This window comes from Bremia lactucae, linkage group LG1, assembly GCF_004359215.1.
Source record: "Bremia lactucae strain SF5 linkage group LG1, whole genome shotgun sequence".
Taxonomy (NCBI): domain Eukaryota; phylum Oomycota; class Peronosporomycetes; order Peronosporales; family Peronosporaceae; genus Bremia; species Bremia lactucae.
The window spans coordinates 185,663-199,419 of record NC_090610.1 but is presented as its reverse complement, the minus strand read 5'-3'; the positions used below and the strand labels follow the sequence as shown (position 1 = coordinate 199,419).

Genomic DNA, 13,757 nt, shown 5'->3' with positions numbered 1-13,757 from the left:
GCGTTCCGACTAAGGCATTAGACGCGGCCGGCGAATTAACGCGGCGCGTGCGCTTAGTGCGAGGTTGAGTGGGCGTCTTCGCAGACGACCCACCAACGTGGCCCCTTTTAGGTGGCATCTTGGGCGCCGTGTATGGAAACACGTGCGCTAGAGTGATCGAGTGAACTAGCGGCGCGTAAAGCTGCTCGCAGTTCCTCTCTCCTCTTTGACGAATTTTAAAATGTAAATTCGTTCTTAAAGAGGGGGAATGTGTAACGGGTTAAAGTTGCCCTTATGTTACACAGTCCCCGTTAAGTACATTTGGTACTTAAGGGGATGGTCAATTACTAAATAATAGTAATTAGACCCAACACTCGGGTGTGGTGCACATTTGTGACCAACCCTTGTGGATGTGATGCACATGGGTGCATTCACATTAGGAGGGATGACGCCTAGCGGCATCCGATGCGCATGGGTGCATTCACATTAGGAAGGATAACGCCTCGCATCATCCGTGATGACGGCTAGCGTCATACGTTACGCGAGGTATCTAGAAAGATACGCTCGCAATACATATGAAGTGTTATCTATAGAGATGACATTTTGTTTGGTAAAAACAGGTATTTATAATTTTACGATTAAATATAAATCAGTCTGAAAGCTACTTTCTACTTGATAAGTGCGCACGAGGCGCCGGATTACCACTTCCGCGACGACACTTAATCAAAGTACTTAGTGCGTTGGCCCACCACAACTACCTCACTGCACGCAAGAGAAGCTGATTAAACGCTTCATTGCTGTGCTAGGGTGTGTGTCTAAGTAGAGCGTGGCCGCATTACGACGTGCCCGCCTACACGTGACGTCGCTTTGTCTACGGCGTATAGTTCGTTAAGTGGGGTCGCTTAGGCGCCCACCAACTACCTCACTGCACGTGAGAGAAGACGGTCCAACCGCTTCCTTGCTGTGCTAAGATGTGGGCTTAAGTAGAGCGTGGCCGCATTAAGACGTGCCCGCCTACAAAAGGGGTCCGAGGATAGGTATATATTTCGATCGCTGCCTGTAATCCTAGAGGACATCCCGGGTGTTGTGTAAACTATAGCGCCTGCGGAAAATAGTGTGGTTAGTTTGGAGTGGTTTGGCATCAATCAGCCAACGCAAAATGATTAAATAGCGAGAGCCAAGCTTATTAAAAAACACCTTTAAAAGGACTGTTTGCTTTTGTATCGCTGTCTGTATTCCTATAGGACATCCCGGGTGTTGTGTAAGCTATAGCGCCTGCAGAAAAGTAGTGTAGCTAGTTTAGAAAGTGGATGAATAACGGTAGATTATGATGTTGCTAGTCGTGCGCGGAGATTTCAACGTCGCTGATCGTGCACGGAGATTTTGACGCTGATATATTTGATGAAATGTGATGGGCTATAATCATGACATTTGATTGGCTAAAAAAGGATGGGGTGAGTTAAGGAAAAAGCGAGGGTGAGTTTAGGAATTCCCTAATTTAATCTTCTTTATTATTTCTCGTATAGGTAAAAATATGTATGTAACGGGACACCCTTTTACAGGATTTGTACTTTGTTTAAAAAGTGTAAAAATGCCTTATCGCCTTATACTGTTGCTAAATGCGTATTATTAAAAGATTTCAAAAACGCCTTATCGCCTTGTATTGTTTCTTAATGCGTATTATCAAAAGATTTCTATCTTGATAAGGTTACTGATCAATGTTGAGAGGGTACTATCCCTAATGTATACCACACACATTTATGGTTGATAGCTGACGTGCAAACCCGTGTCATTTGCCTATCAAAAGCTCGAATCTTTAGGATGCTAGAATTGCTGCGTGCGTATTGCATCTTCTTTTTCGATGACATAATTCAATATCATATATTTGGGGATAATAACGCTATCGGGAACTGATCCATTTCCGCTCACATACGAAAGTTTGGCCTGTCAAACCAGCATCAGCTGCAGCATATGAAACTTTTAGTAATACAAGTATGCGCACCGCCTCGAAAGGAATCCGATCCGCTGAGAGGCTTGCAGTGGCGTCTTTGGACGTATAATACGAGTCCTTGATCCGCCCAATGGCTGAGCCGATGAACGCAAAGCCCCTCCTGTGGACATGATTGTCTTAGCTCTGAGCTTCTTCTGTCCAATAAGTAAAATTCTTACCTATCGGTGGCCTCAAAAAGCGATCGAACATGCCAGCATTTGGTCTTTGACTTAAGTGTGGAGTTCCTAGTCTATTCGAGTTCGCCATTGAAATCCGCATAGACGGAGAAGATGCATCGATCGCATTGTTTTTTGCCAACGGTCGCATTGAAGGACGACTGAAGTGGGTAGCTTTTGGGATGAGAGCCCCACCGTTGTGCTGTCCAACTCCAGCTCCTTCTATTGTGGATCGCGGTGGAGACGAAAATTGTCGGGCGTTACGTTGACCCTTCAACGTTTTGCACTATTTAACACAAAATTATTGCCTAATCGTATGGCTGCTTATTTGATTCTAGTCTCACCATTTTTTCCCAGTTGCGGCATTTTCTTGACTTTTCCTTGTATGCCTAAATTCTTGTGAGCAAAAGATACGACCTTTTAATTTTTTTAAAAGAATTTTACCTCGCGAAGCTCGTCGTTCGAAGTAGTGAGCGTTTGCATCTTTGACTTTGTTTCGCGTAGCTCCGCTTCTAATTGGTCAGTGTAATTTTTGAGTTGAATATATTTCTCTCCATGCTGGACTTGGAACGCCTTTTGCTCTTCCGCTTCATGGCAATTCATCAAGTATAATTTTATTATCAATGGATATTATCGTAACAAACCTTGCTGGCGTCTAATCTCTTCCTATACGATTTAAAAAAAGTCACATTATGCCACAAGTCATTTCGGCTTGCATGAGTTCACCAAGTCGCACCTGTCTGCTTAGAAGTCGTAATTCAGCAATTGTGTACAATTAAGAAAAACTCAGTTTGTCTATACTTGCCTGAAGGAATCCTGTGCGAGTTGAAACTGCAAAAAAAGTTGATGTCAACAAAAGCATCACTAGTATTCAGTTGTGGCACTTTCCAAGATAAAATCTAAGAGCAAGCATAGTCAGCCGCAATCAAATATTAACGAGAAGTTAGCATTCTCTGCACCACCTAAAGCGTTTTGAAAGTGTTCTATATTCAAGCACGTCACCAAGCCATTACATTAGCGTGTTTTTAAAGCAATTTGACCGTACCAAAGCACGACGATGGGTCCGCCATCATTTCTTCCCATATTGCCTGCTCAGGGGTCAAAAATTCAAAGCTTTACAATGACGATCAATTTTCAAAAAGCACACCTCCGTTCTCTGTCAACATCAATTTTATCATGAGGACACGCTGTCATTAAAGCGATTTACCAAGTATACCTTAGAATCCGCGACGCCTCGAATTGTCCTTCAGATTTGTCAGTTTTTCTAGTAATTATCTAGTCGTTCTATCTACATGCTTACGTTTCGGAGATCCCGCCTTGCCTTAATAAAACAAAAGGGAAACACATTGCTATCAGCAAGTCTCACTCAATGTACCTTTACATACATACGCTTGGCTGAGATCTGTTCATTCGTTGCGTTCTCATCAGTGCATATTTAAAAACCTGAATTTGCTGGCAGTGATTGAATTCATCACTTACCAACGCTACAGGCGGGACATTGCAGTCTTCCTTGTCCAAAGTACTTGTAAGCGCATTTTTCCTGAAGCACGACAGTTTTTGTTCTCACTTCGAGCATTGAAAGCGAGCAAACCATTACAGGTTACGCAAAATAAGTGTCCGCAGCTTGTACGGTAGCACGTTTCAGCAGATTGCGCGTCGGGGAGGATCGGCTCCCAGCACGCATTGCAGCGCAGCTGCGGCCGGATGTGTGATGCAGATAACGAGGACCCGCCGCCCGCGCCATTTGATTCGGCGATCGCCGATGCTGTGTGAAACTTTTCCCTATTTCGCACACTTGAAGTCTCACTCGTACGGCTTTCGTCGTCCATGACGCCTGAAAAATGCGGAGAAATGTGGATTTAAACGAGTGATTGTCACTTCAACCTTAATTGTGGTAAAAACTGAGCTGTGTGTAGTAAGTAGTATTAGAGTGTATATTGATGGACGCCTCGGACCTGAGAGGGTGGCATGAGGTGGAGCAAACGCTTATGGCTCTTGATTTGCCTCCTGTTCCGCCTACATCCGATCCACATCGACTTCTGGGATATGTACTGCAGATCTTGCCGCGTTACATGGAGATAGAGATGCTGGTGACGCACCTGCGCCTCTATGCATCATCACTTGAGCAGGATATGGAGCAAGTTAAGAGCTATTCTCGGTTGCTCACTCGCGAGGCGATAAGCGAGAGAGAGAAAAAACAATTTCTAGAGCGATATGCAGCGCAGGTGGTCCAGGAGCGCAACGACTTGCTACACTCTCAAGGATTCCAGAAAAAAAAGGCAACTGGACACTATGTGTGGCATAGTTGCTGCAGAAAAAGCAAAACCCAACCTTCTGACCCGGCGCCTTCAATTATTGCCCTTCGGGGGGAGAAGCTGCATGAAGTAAGAAAGCAGCTGGAAACACTCCACGAAGAATTGCATAATCAGGAGCAACTACGTAATGAGCTAGGTTTTTTGCTTAAGAAGATGCAGAGAGAGCACGACAGCAAGGTAACAGCGGATCGCAAGCATATTGAACAGCTGGAAAAGCAAATTTTAAAGCGCTCCGTGCTGCAATCAAGTCTTGAGAGAAAATTATATGAATTAGAGACGGCGCTCGCTAAGTTTGACAAGAGGAAGAAAGAGGAGCTACGTGTTGTCTCTGATCATCTAAAAGAGGCCGAAGCATGCAACGTATCTAAACAGAAAGAAATTGAAGCTCTTAACGAGCAAGTAAACAATTTGAAATTTGACCGTGACCACTTGACCGAGGAGCTGAAAGAGACGACAAAGATCAAGGACGTCTACGCGTCACAAATAGACATAGTGAGGACAAAATGTGAATCTCAAAAGTGTCTGGTGGAGACTTTGCAATCTGAAATTGATTTACTGCAGACGAAAAATGTTAGTGACAATTGCTCACGATACGCATCTAGAATCGACAGGCTGCAGAAGGCCAATGCCGTGAATGAGCAAAGGCTGCGTCAGGAGGTAGACAGTTGTAAGCAAGAGATTATCAAGCGTGACAAATTCTTGGCACAGATGCTAAGCGCAAAGCAATCGAGTGCAAGCTTGAGCTCCCAGCATCCTGTATCAGGATCAAACGGCGATTCAAACATTATTTCTTTTTCTGGAGACAACGCACTTTACATCGACGGTGCCCTTTACGATGACCACCAGCTTGAGTGTATCAAAGCAAGATCGTCTTTGTCAGAAAGTCAAATTTTAATTGCACACGAATCTGTTGACTGGTCGGCTTCGGCACGGAATAGCTGTTTTGACCACTCGAAAAATGATGCAATTACCAGTATCAGGTCGTTAGCAAAAAATTCCAATGGCAATGTTACGAGTCAAAATATTGTGGATTCCAGCAAGCAAGGGTATTCTAATGAGCATAATAGTGCTTGTAGGAATCAACATGCACAATCAAATGACTTTGGAGAATCAAACAAAAACGGCACAAACAATTTCGCAGCAAACGAACCTTTCGACTGGGAGGTGTTCTTCGACACTGCGTCTGTAATTTCTAATTTGCAAAGTGAGCAGTCAGACTGCTCCTTTTCAGCTCCAATGAACATTGACTTCGGTACTAACACAATCGCTTATGAGATAAGCTCGACGCAAATGTCTGATCCAAAGCGTTTTGATGATTGTTCAGACAGCAAGCAACACGATAAGGCGATCTCGGTAGACGCAGCTTGCAAAACTCGACGTCTTGCCGAAAATAGTCTAAGCGAAGATGAGGAAGAAATAGAGAATGGAATTAGTGCCTCGCAAACTGACAACGAGTTTAACCAATCTGAGTCTAGGATAATCGATGCTACTGTCATGGATTATTATAAGCACAATGATGATCACGAGGAAAATATATTCCAAAAAGTGCATGAACAAAATGACTTGGCCCGAGATTTATATCAAATGCTTAGCGGACTCGAACTCAAGCGAAAACGAGAAGAAGAAAAGGCTTCTCTTGTAGAGCAAGCTCTGTCAGAATTTCAGCAACTTCAACTGAATGTAAAGGCCTCAGAGCAAACTCTAAATATTTTATAAGCTGCGAGTGTTTATGCTTGACCTTTAATCCGAAATCTTTTAGATTCAAAAAAGCGACGTTGATCCGTTAATGTCCTTGATCTTGTGGTCAGCCGGCTGAGGACGAGCCTCATATACGCACTCCACAATGCCGTGACGCCACTACAGATCATGTAGATTTCTGTCAATTTCTATCCGTCAATCCTGCTCTACATAAGTACCGTACCTGCTTACTTTCGCCTTTTATACCGATATAATAAATTTTGGTCTTGTCGCCTCCGTAATTGCTCTCAACAAATAGCGTCAAGCTACTTACACCTTGAAACTTGCGCATTCTATAAACACTAGTCAGAAATCTGGCATTCTTGTCTGACAACAATTTACGCACTGAAGTGGGTAATATAGATTGCCGGTATCGTCCTCAATAAGTTCTAGTTTCTGTTGCGCCTGTAACTCATTTACATTAGAAAAGTCCATGTCGCTTCGATTTGTGAACCTGGGCAGTAACATTGCAATTTTATATGTCAAACTTGATATCAATTCCCTTAATTCGAAGTGTACATTTTAATTGCTTTAGGGTGGTTTCCGTCACCTGCACTGCCTGAGATGCAGATAGATTTTATGCTGACAGCTTCTGTAAATGGAATAAAAAGAATAAGCTCTGGATCATCGTAATTGCTGGCCAAAAAGCACGAGTGGTTTTGGCGCTCGTGGAACGGCTTGAAGGGGTGGGATGCGGCACGTGGATCGAGCGCGTTGAGCACCCACAGCTTGCTAGTATCAATGAATGGATATAGAGAGTCTCCGGTGGCATGCTCCACTCCGCCACCATGGTTGTGGTCGTGATCGTGGTCGTGGCTTTGGTCGTGATCGTGGTCGTGGCTTTGGTCGTGATTATCTTGCATTTTTTTAGTTTTGATGGTTTGAGGACAACAAAGATTGGCCAAAATGTGGCGCGAATCGAGAATATATGGTCAGCATCAGATGCTATCAGGAATTTAATACTGTTCAAATGCCATTTAAAGAGATATGTTTCAGCTAGGTAGAAGATAAAATTACTTCTCTGTATTCCTACCAGTTGAAACTCCAGAATAAATTATATGAGCTTTGACGTCTGATAGGTGCTGTAGCTTAAGCTGCAGCCTAGACGAACAGCATGTCGAGCTATACATTGACGCTCACAAGTGTTCTTATTTATTTTTGATAAAAGTCTACCACGATATATTGCTAAACTCGTGAGTTAATTCGGCAATATGGTAACAAATGCGTAGGTTACACGATCTGGCTACCTGGAATTGGATTAATGGTGCGTAATTTGCTAATTTTTTGCGCTATTTGGTCTCAGGGCTTTAATGCTTTGTTGCAATGCCAGTTCTTTGCCCTGTTAAAAAATTTGTGGTTACCTCTTCGTAGGGCGGTAAATCTCAGACAAACATTTGCAGCCGTGGTTTGTGACACCCACTACAACTTTAAGTATTGACTAGGAAAAAGATTGCATTAAGCACAGGTTGTTAATGAAGTGGCAACTGGTTCAATGCGCAAATATTTTGCTGCTAAAGTGCATATGTTAAAACGAAGCGAGGTTTTAAAGCGTGTCTAAGGACATGAGTATAAGGCAATGACTGTTACAATTTGAACCCAAGCTTTAACCAACCCTTTCAATAGCTAAATTTTACTACATAGCTACCTCTGTAAAATCTCTTATAATGGCACTTGCAAGATACCATTATACGATTATTACATGACCGTGCAGCCACAGAGGCCGCAAGCGCCGGCTGATTCCTCGGCTTTCTTCTCCTTCTCAGCCTTCTTTACTTCTTGATTCAACTTTCGCTCTTGTTTCATCTTCTTTACCTTTGCTACACTGTCGTTTTTGTAGCCCTCAACAGTGCTAGTCACCTTAGCCTTTATATCCTTTGCATCTTCTAACATGTTTCGCGTCTTGTCCTTGACCTTCTCAGATGTGCTGACGTTAGGTTTTGGCGCGGCGTTCCACACAGCATGCTCCTCCGTTTTCATTTGAGGTGCAGGAGTATTAATCTTTGTCTTCTGGCCAGTCACGGGGTCAGCATTCCACGGCGAATGTGACATTGTCAATCAATTGATTGGAGGACGCAAATCTGGAAATGATTTAGGCTGGCTTGCAGAAAACGGAAAAAAAGTTATGTAGTAAACATGACCCAAGTCGTTAAAAGTGTGACCATTTAATTACTACATATTCGCTGAAAAGGAGACTAAATGGCTTTCGGTTGCGATAACCACATTAGGTTGATTCAATTTTCTTCAAGTCGCCGCATGGCGAAGCTAGAATTGAATCATGCAAGCTACATTATGCTGCAGCTTGAAATGCCGCAAAATTCGGGAGCATTGGTCGAGTTAGCGGTGATTGCCTCAACTTCAGAAAGCTTGTCGACCTTGACTATGCTGTTAGCGATGTAGCAGTCGAACGCTTCTGCAGTGGCCTTCCTCTCAGATGTTTCACTCCCTACACTAGCCTTTTCCGCTTCGTGAGCTGCTGCCTCAGAGATTTTCTGCGTCAGCAGCATTGTATCCTTAAAATTCTCACTTGTCTGATTGAAAAGTATAGGTTCCTGTACCGGCTCAGCAAAATCTTCCTTTATGGGCCCTACAACGACTTCCCGCACGGGTGTAACAATCTCTTTCACACATTTTTGATCCGGAACGGTATTCCACGATAACGAATCAGTTGGCCTTTTCTCAAGCTCGGGATCTTCAAGAATCGGAATTTTACTTGACAAATTGCCGTCGAATATTAATTTTTCAATCGGTCCCACTGCTTCTCCATTTGTGATTCCTTCGACAGCTATGTCTCCAGGCACCAGATTATGAACCCAATTCGTCGGGGGTTCTGTGATTTCGGGAATATTCGCCACAACTGGCGCCGATTCCTCGGCATTCTGCGCAAAATTCGTCAGCGAAAATGCCGCATTGCTTTCTTCTTCTTGCATCGGCGGGTTCGTCCAGGGGCATGCACCATCTTCTGTTGGTAGACTGGTCATGTCTTTACAAAATGCTGCTTCCGTTTCCTTATCAGCGGAAAGAGCTTTAAAAAGATGGCCTTTTATCTCCTCAGCAGCCTTGTTGATCACCTCTTCCGTCTCACCCGCGTCAATCGAATTTTTCTCCTGCAAAGGAGCTTTTTGCACAAGAGGTGTGTTCCGGATGTCAGAAGTTGCTTTGATCACGTCTTTACGCGGAAGCGATTTTATTGCAATTAAACCAGCTGGTGCTTTCTCGAAAGGCGCTTTGTCAGAAGGCTTCTTTAACTCCTCAAAAGGAGTAACTTCTTCAATAGCTTGATCCTTCAATATATCGGCAACCTCTTCAGACGGTACCTTTTTAGATGAAAATTTATTAGCTACGTTGGCATAAGCATCTCGATCAACATGTTCCGTCCACGCACTCTCGGAGGCTTCTGCCTGCGTGAACCGCATCTCATTATTCTCTACCTGTGGCTGCACTCCCATCAGCAAACTCTTCTCTACTACTTTGTCTTCAGCCACAGCTGATATTTTAGCCGGCACAAATCCAGGTATCTGCTGTGCGAGTTTATCATAAGCAATCAGCTCTTCGGTCTTCTGCACCTGCACCTGCTCTGTCACAATCGATGTCCATGTAGAATTCTGAGGAAAGTGTCCTGCATGTAAGCCAAGCTCTGCTTTCGACCCTGCAATAAGTTCTCCCGCCTTTTCTACTTTTGGCTCAAAGGCTGACGAAAACGCCGATAGATTCGGCAAATCCTCCTTCATTGAGAGTCCATCGATACTTAGTTCAGAATCTGACTCAGCAGATTGAGATGCTGTATTGCGGGATGCAAAAGGGTTGCTTTTCTGAATCGGAGATACGGCCCAAGGGCTTGCGGTCTCTGAATTTGAGGCTTTAGGTGCCATGTTCCATGGGCTACTGCTGGCATTCATACTGCTGGAGTCTCTGTATTCTTTTAGGAGCTTGCAGACTAGAGAACCATGCACAAAAAATTGTTAGCTAAGGTGAGTGCAAAATTTCAAAATTGTAATGCGGCGGGATGTGTGCGCGCCAGCCAATTAGAATATCTGCTACAGGCTTTAGTGAATCGTGGGCGGAGGTGCAGTATGCTTGCTAACTATTTATTCTCCCACCCTAATTCTACCATCCATGTAAGGAATTTTGTTTGAGACGCTTGCAATGTCACGCACCTCACGTGTCAATGTATCGATCTGAGAGGGTGGCTTCCTAGACAAATGATCTCACAAAAATCAGTTTGACCTTGTAATAAGGTGATTACGGTGCTTCAAAGTCGGAAAACTAAAGAAAATGTTAATTTGGCCAAGGAATAAAGATCACGATTTCACAAAACAGCCTGTCATTATCATTTGCAGGATACATACAATATCAAGGAAAAAGAAAGGCAGCCGCTATGGCCACAGACATTAATACTACGGCCACAGACAAAAAAAACTACTACGGCCACAGACATGACTACAATTTAAACAACTCCATTACTTAATAATGTTGAAGATGTCATAAACAGAAAATTGCTGATCAATACCAATGGTTGTATCGGATCTTACCTCCCGGTTCACATCGTGTAAATGAGGACAGATAATTCTTATTATAAGCGACATAATACATCTACTAACACATCTAATAAATATAAAGACAAGCACAACATTCCATCTAGAATAATCTGATCTGACCATAATTACCTTGACACAAACACATTTAAAAAAATAGACAGCAGATTCGGATCCACCCATTTTATCGCAAATTTGTACATCTCAACACGATTCGGGCTAGATATCCGCAGCACTCTCAGTAGGCATGGACATGTAACAGCAGCATAAGTAGTGCAGGAGCTCAAGTCAACTTACGTGCCATCAAACCGCGCAAGTTGGCTTATCCGCGATTGTTTCTGTGTCATCCTCCTTTCCTCCTCTGTGAAAAGCAAAGTTCAGTTAGGTTTAATGATACCATCTCGTCAGCAATTCCCGATAAATTCTATTTGTTCACATCTACGGCTGCTACCACGGCTTTAGGAGCCTTTTTCTTCTCCAGCGTTCCACGAAGCTGTTAGCGGCTGCCTAAAAGAAACAGTCTATACCTTGCATTCAACTGAGTGTTTACATAAATTTCCATAAGTGCGCTTTCATACATAACGTGTAACACGGTCCTCCCTCTGCTAACTTGTAGCTTCTTTCCTATAGATTATTCAAGGTTATTAGGTATCGGGTAAGTTAAAAGTTAGAGAACTGAGAACAACCACGGTGGCCGTCATATCCTATAAGTTTTTGAAGTTATCAGTTTTCGAAATATTAATTATGAGAGGGAGGACTGTAGTATATTGTAGACTGCGAGTACACCGCATGTAACGGGGTGTGCCGTTACATTAATATTTTTTTCCAATATGAGGAAATATGTAACGGGCTAAAGTTGCCCTATGTTACACGATCCCCTACAAGTACACTTTGTGTGCTTAAGGGATGATCAATTACTTAAGTGAAGTAATTAGACCCACCACTTGGGTGTGATTCACATTGTGACCCACCCTTGTGTATGTGATATCCCTGAGGGCATTCTCATTAGCGGGAATGACGGCTAGCGTCATCCGTAACGCGAAAGATGATACGCTCACAATACATATTTGTGTATATATACAGAGATGGCAATTTAGGATTGGATAAAAATGGAAATTCATATCGGATACGATTAAATATAAATCAGTTTGAAAACTACTTCCTAGAACGTAAGTGCGCACGTGGAGCCGGATTACAGCACCCGACTCCCGATGATGATCGGAGAGATGGGGAAAATGAGCTCAATCGATATCGAGGCTCATCCTCACGTACACGCTCAGAGATGCGGGTCGTTGGAAGAATTTCAAGTGCTACCAAGTATAGGCGGGCGCGTTTATTGCGGTCACGCTCTACTTAAGCACACGCCTTAGCACACGGAGGAAGTGGTTTGACCGTCTTCTCTCACGTGCAGTAAGGTTATTGGTGATCGCCTAAGCGACCTCACCCAACGCACTATAAGCCGAGGACTAAGCGACGTCATGGCTGAGCACATGGCGCAGGGACTTGGTGAACAAGCCCTGGCCATGCTCTTGAGTAGTCCTCCTGAGCAACATGTTGCTCAGTTGGAGCAATTTGAGGCGTTCGTGCTCGGACAGCGAAGGGTCGCATCCAAGGCACAAAGCCATGCTGCGGCGGAGTCTGGCACTCAGACTTAGGATGAGCTGAGACATGAGCAGGCTCGGAGCGAGGCTCTCAACAGGATTGTTGAGATGCTCTCCGCCCGACCGCATCAGCCGAGGCCCATTCGGATAGACCGCCCAAATTTGATGGAACTGCAGTGAACACGATTGTCCACTGGCTGTTAGCGGTGGAGCAATGCGGTGTACCGCAGCTCATCGAGGATGACAGCCCGAATGATGTCGTTTTCCATGTCGCATCTGGGCGGTATGGCCTCAGAGATAGCTTACTCGTCGCTTACGGCGGACGGGAGGGCTTTTTATACATGGGCAATCTTTAACGAAAAGGTTTGCTCCATGTACAAGTCACCGAACAACAAGGTGTTGCCTCGGACGCTTCTTTGGGACACGACAGGCGAACAAGAGTGTGTGCAGGAGATGCGCTCGCTATCGGCATCCAATACCGTAGGTCCGATTCCAGAGCACATTTAGGTGCTCACGTTTAAGGACGGACTATGGCACGCCCCATCGCGACAGGCCTTTTTAAGAAAGGTGCCTTTGACGATGGAGAGAAAATTCAAATTGCCTTACTTGAGGAGCGATCATTCAACAGTGCCTCGGCGATGCCTTGGTATATGCCGTCGGCCGAGAGGTCAGTACGGGTGAGTAACCGTTTTAAATAAACGGACTGCGCAATCCTCGGACGCCAGTCTCGTTTGTGCGCAACCCGAATCTTAGTGGGGGAGGGCCCCTCACTATGCTCGGTGCAAAAGAGGGACATTGTTTCTTCAATATGACGATGACCCATGAGGGTATTATCTCAAAGACAGAAACTTGCCCTAGTGACCCTGATAGTTTAGCAGTGGTCAATAAAACTACGCGTTATGACCAACCTCTTGGTAGTATCATAGGCGAGTTTGATGCTAAAAGCGTGAGCGAGGCTCAACGCTTTGTGGATGAGCGATTAGCCATCACACTTAAAGTCCGTGACGCAATGGCAAGCGCACAGGACAAGCAAAAAGAAAATGCGGACTGAAACGGTCGCAAATTTTTTTGAACGCTTTAGAGTGAGTAAAAAAGTTCTATTAAGTACTTCTACCCTACCTAAAATGCAATTTCTGTACTACCTGGAGGTACTACGAAGTTGTTGCCGCGTTTCATTGGGCCCTTTACGGTGGTTGAAGAGGTTGGAGACCTAAATTATAGGCTCACCCTTCCCCCGTATATGAAGACGCACCCCGTATTTTACGTGGGTCGTCTGAAACGGTATGTAGACCCAAATGAGGTCACATACCCCCATCTGGTTAAGGAGACCGATGGTGACGCCGACTGTGAGTCGAGCGTCGTTCGGGTGAGGGGGACGGTGAAGGCGAAAAGCTATCAGACCGATTCCTCCCTCCACGAACAGGACT

The 13,757-nt window shown here is 44.4% G+C and overlaps 5 protein-coding genes across 5 annotated transcripts; 1 reads left to right on the top strand and 4 right to left on the bottom strand.

Annotated features, from left to right (window-relative positions):
• Positions 1-2,107: 2,107 nt before the first annotated feature.
• On the bottom strand, positions 2,108-3,974 carry CCR75_008454 (uncharacterized protein; the record flags this gene model as incomplete). The annotated part of the gene is made up of 8 exons (XM_067966506.1): positions 2,108-2,124; positions 2,149-2,431; positions 2,490-2,534; positions 2,590-2,732; positions 2,790-2,811; positions 3,446-3,466; positions 3,625-3,685; positions 3,784-3,974. The coding sequence occupies 8 exons, from the start codon at positions 3,972-3,974 to the stop codon at positions 2,108-2,110; spliced, it is 783 nt and encodes a 260-aa protein (XP_067823098.1).
• Positions 3,975-4,085: 111 nt separating this feature from the next.
• CCR75_008455 (uncharacterized protein) lies at positions 4,086-6,176 on the top strand (the record flags this gene model as incomplete). The annotated part of the gene is made up of 1 exon (XM_067966507.1): positions 4,086-6,176. The coding sequence occupies one exon, from the start codon at positions 4,086-4,088 to the stop codon at positions 6,174-6,176; it is 2,091 nt and encodes a 696-aa protein (XP_067823099.1).
• A 45-nt stretch (positions 6,177-6,221) lies between these two features.
• Positions 6,222-7,060, bottom strand: CCR75_008456 (uncharacterized protein; the record flags this gene model as incomplete). The annotated part of the gene is made up of 4 exons (XM_067966508.1): positions 6,222-6,317; positions 6,382-6,490; positions 6,544-6,651; positions 6,717-7,060. 4 exons carry the CDS (start codon positions 7,058-7,060, stop codon positions 6,222-6,224), a joined length of 657 nt encoding a protein of 218 aa, XP_067823100.1.
• Positions 7,061-7,892: 832 nt separating this feature from the next.
• CCR75_008457 (uncharacterized protein) lies at positions 7,893-8,246 on the bottom strand (the record flags this gene model as incomplete). The annotated part of the gene is made up of 1 exon (XM_067966509.1): positions 7,893-8,246. One exon carries the CDS (start codon positions 8,244-8,246, stop codon positions 7,893-7,895), a length of 354 nt encoding a protein of 117 aa, XP_067823101.1.
• A 233-nt stretch (positions 8,247-8,479) lies between these two features.
• CCR75_008458 (uncharacterized protein) lies at positions 8,480-10,093 on the bottom strand (the record flags this gene model as incomplete). The annotated part of the gene is made up of 1 exon (XM_067966510.1): positions 8,480-10,093. One exon carries the CDS (start codon positions 10,091-10,093, stop codon positions 8,480-8,482), a length of 1,614 nt encoding a protein of 537 aa, XP_067823096.1.
• Between the last annotated feature and the right edge of the window lie 3,664 nt (positions 10,094-13,757).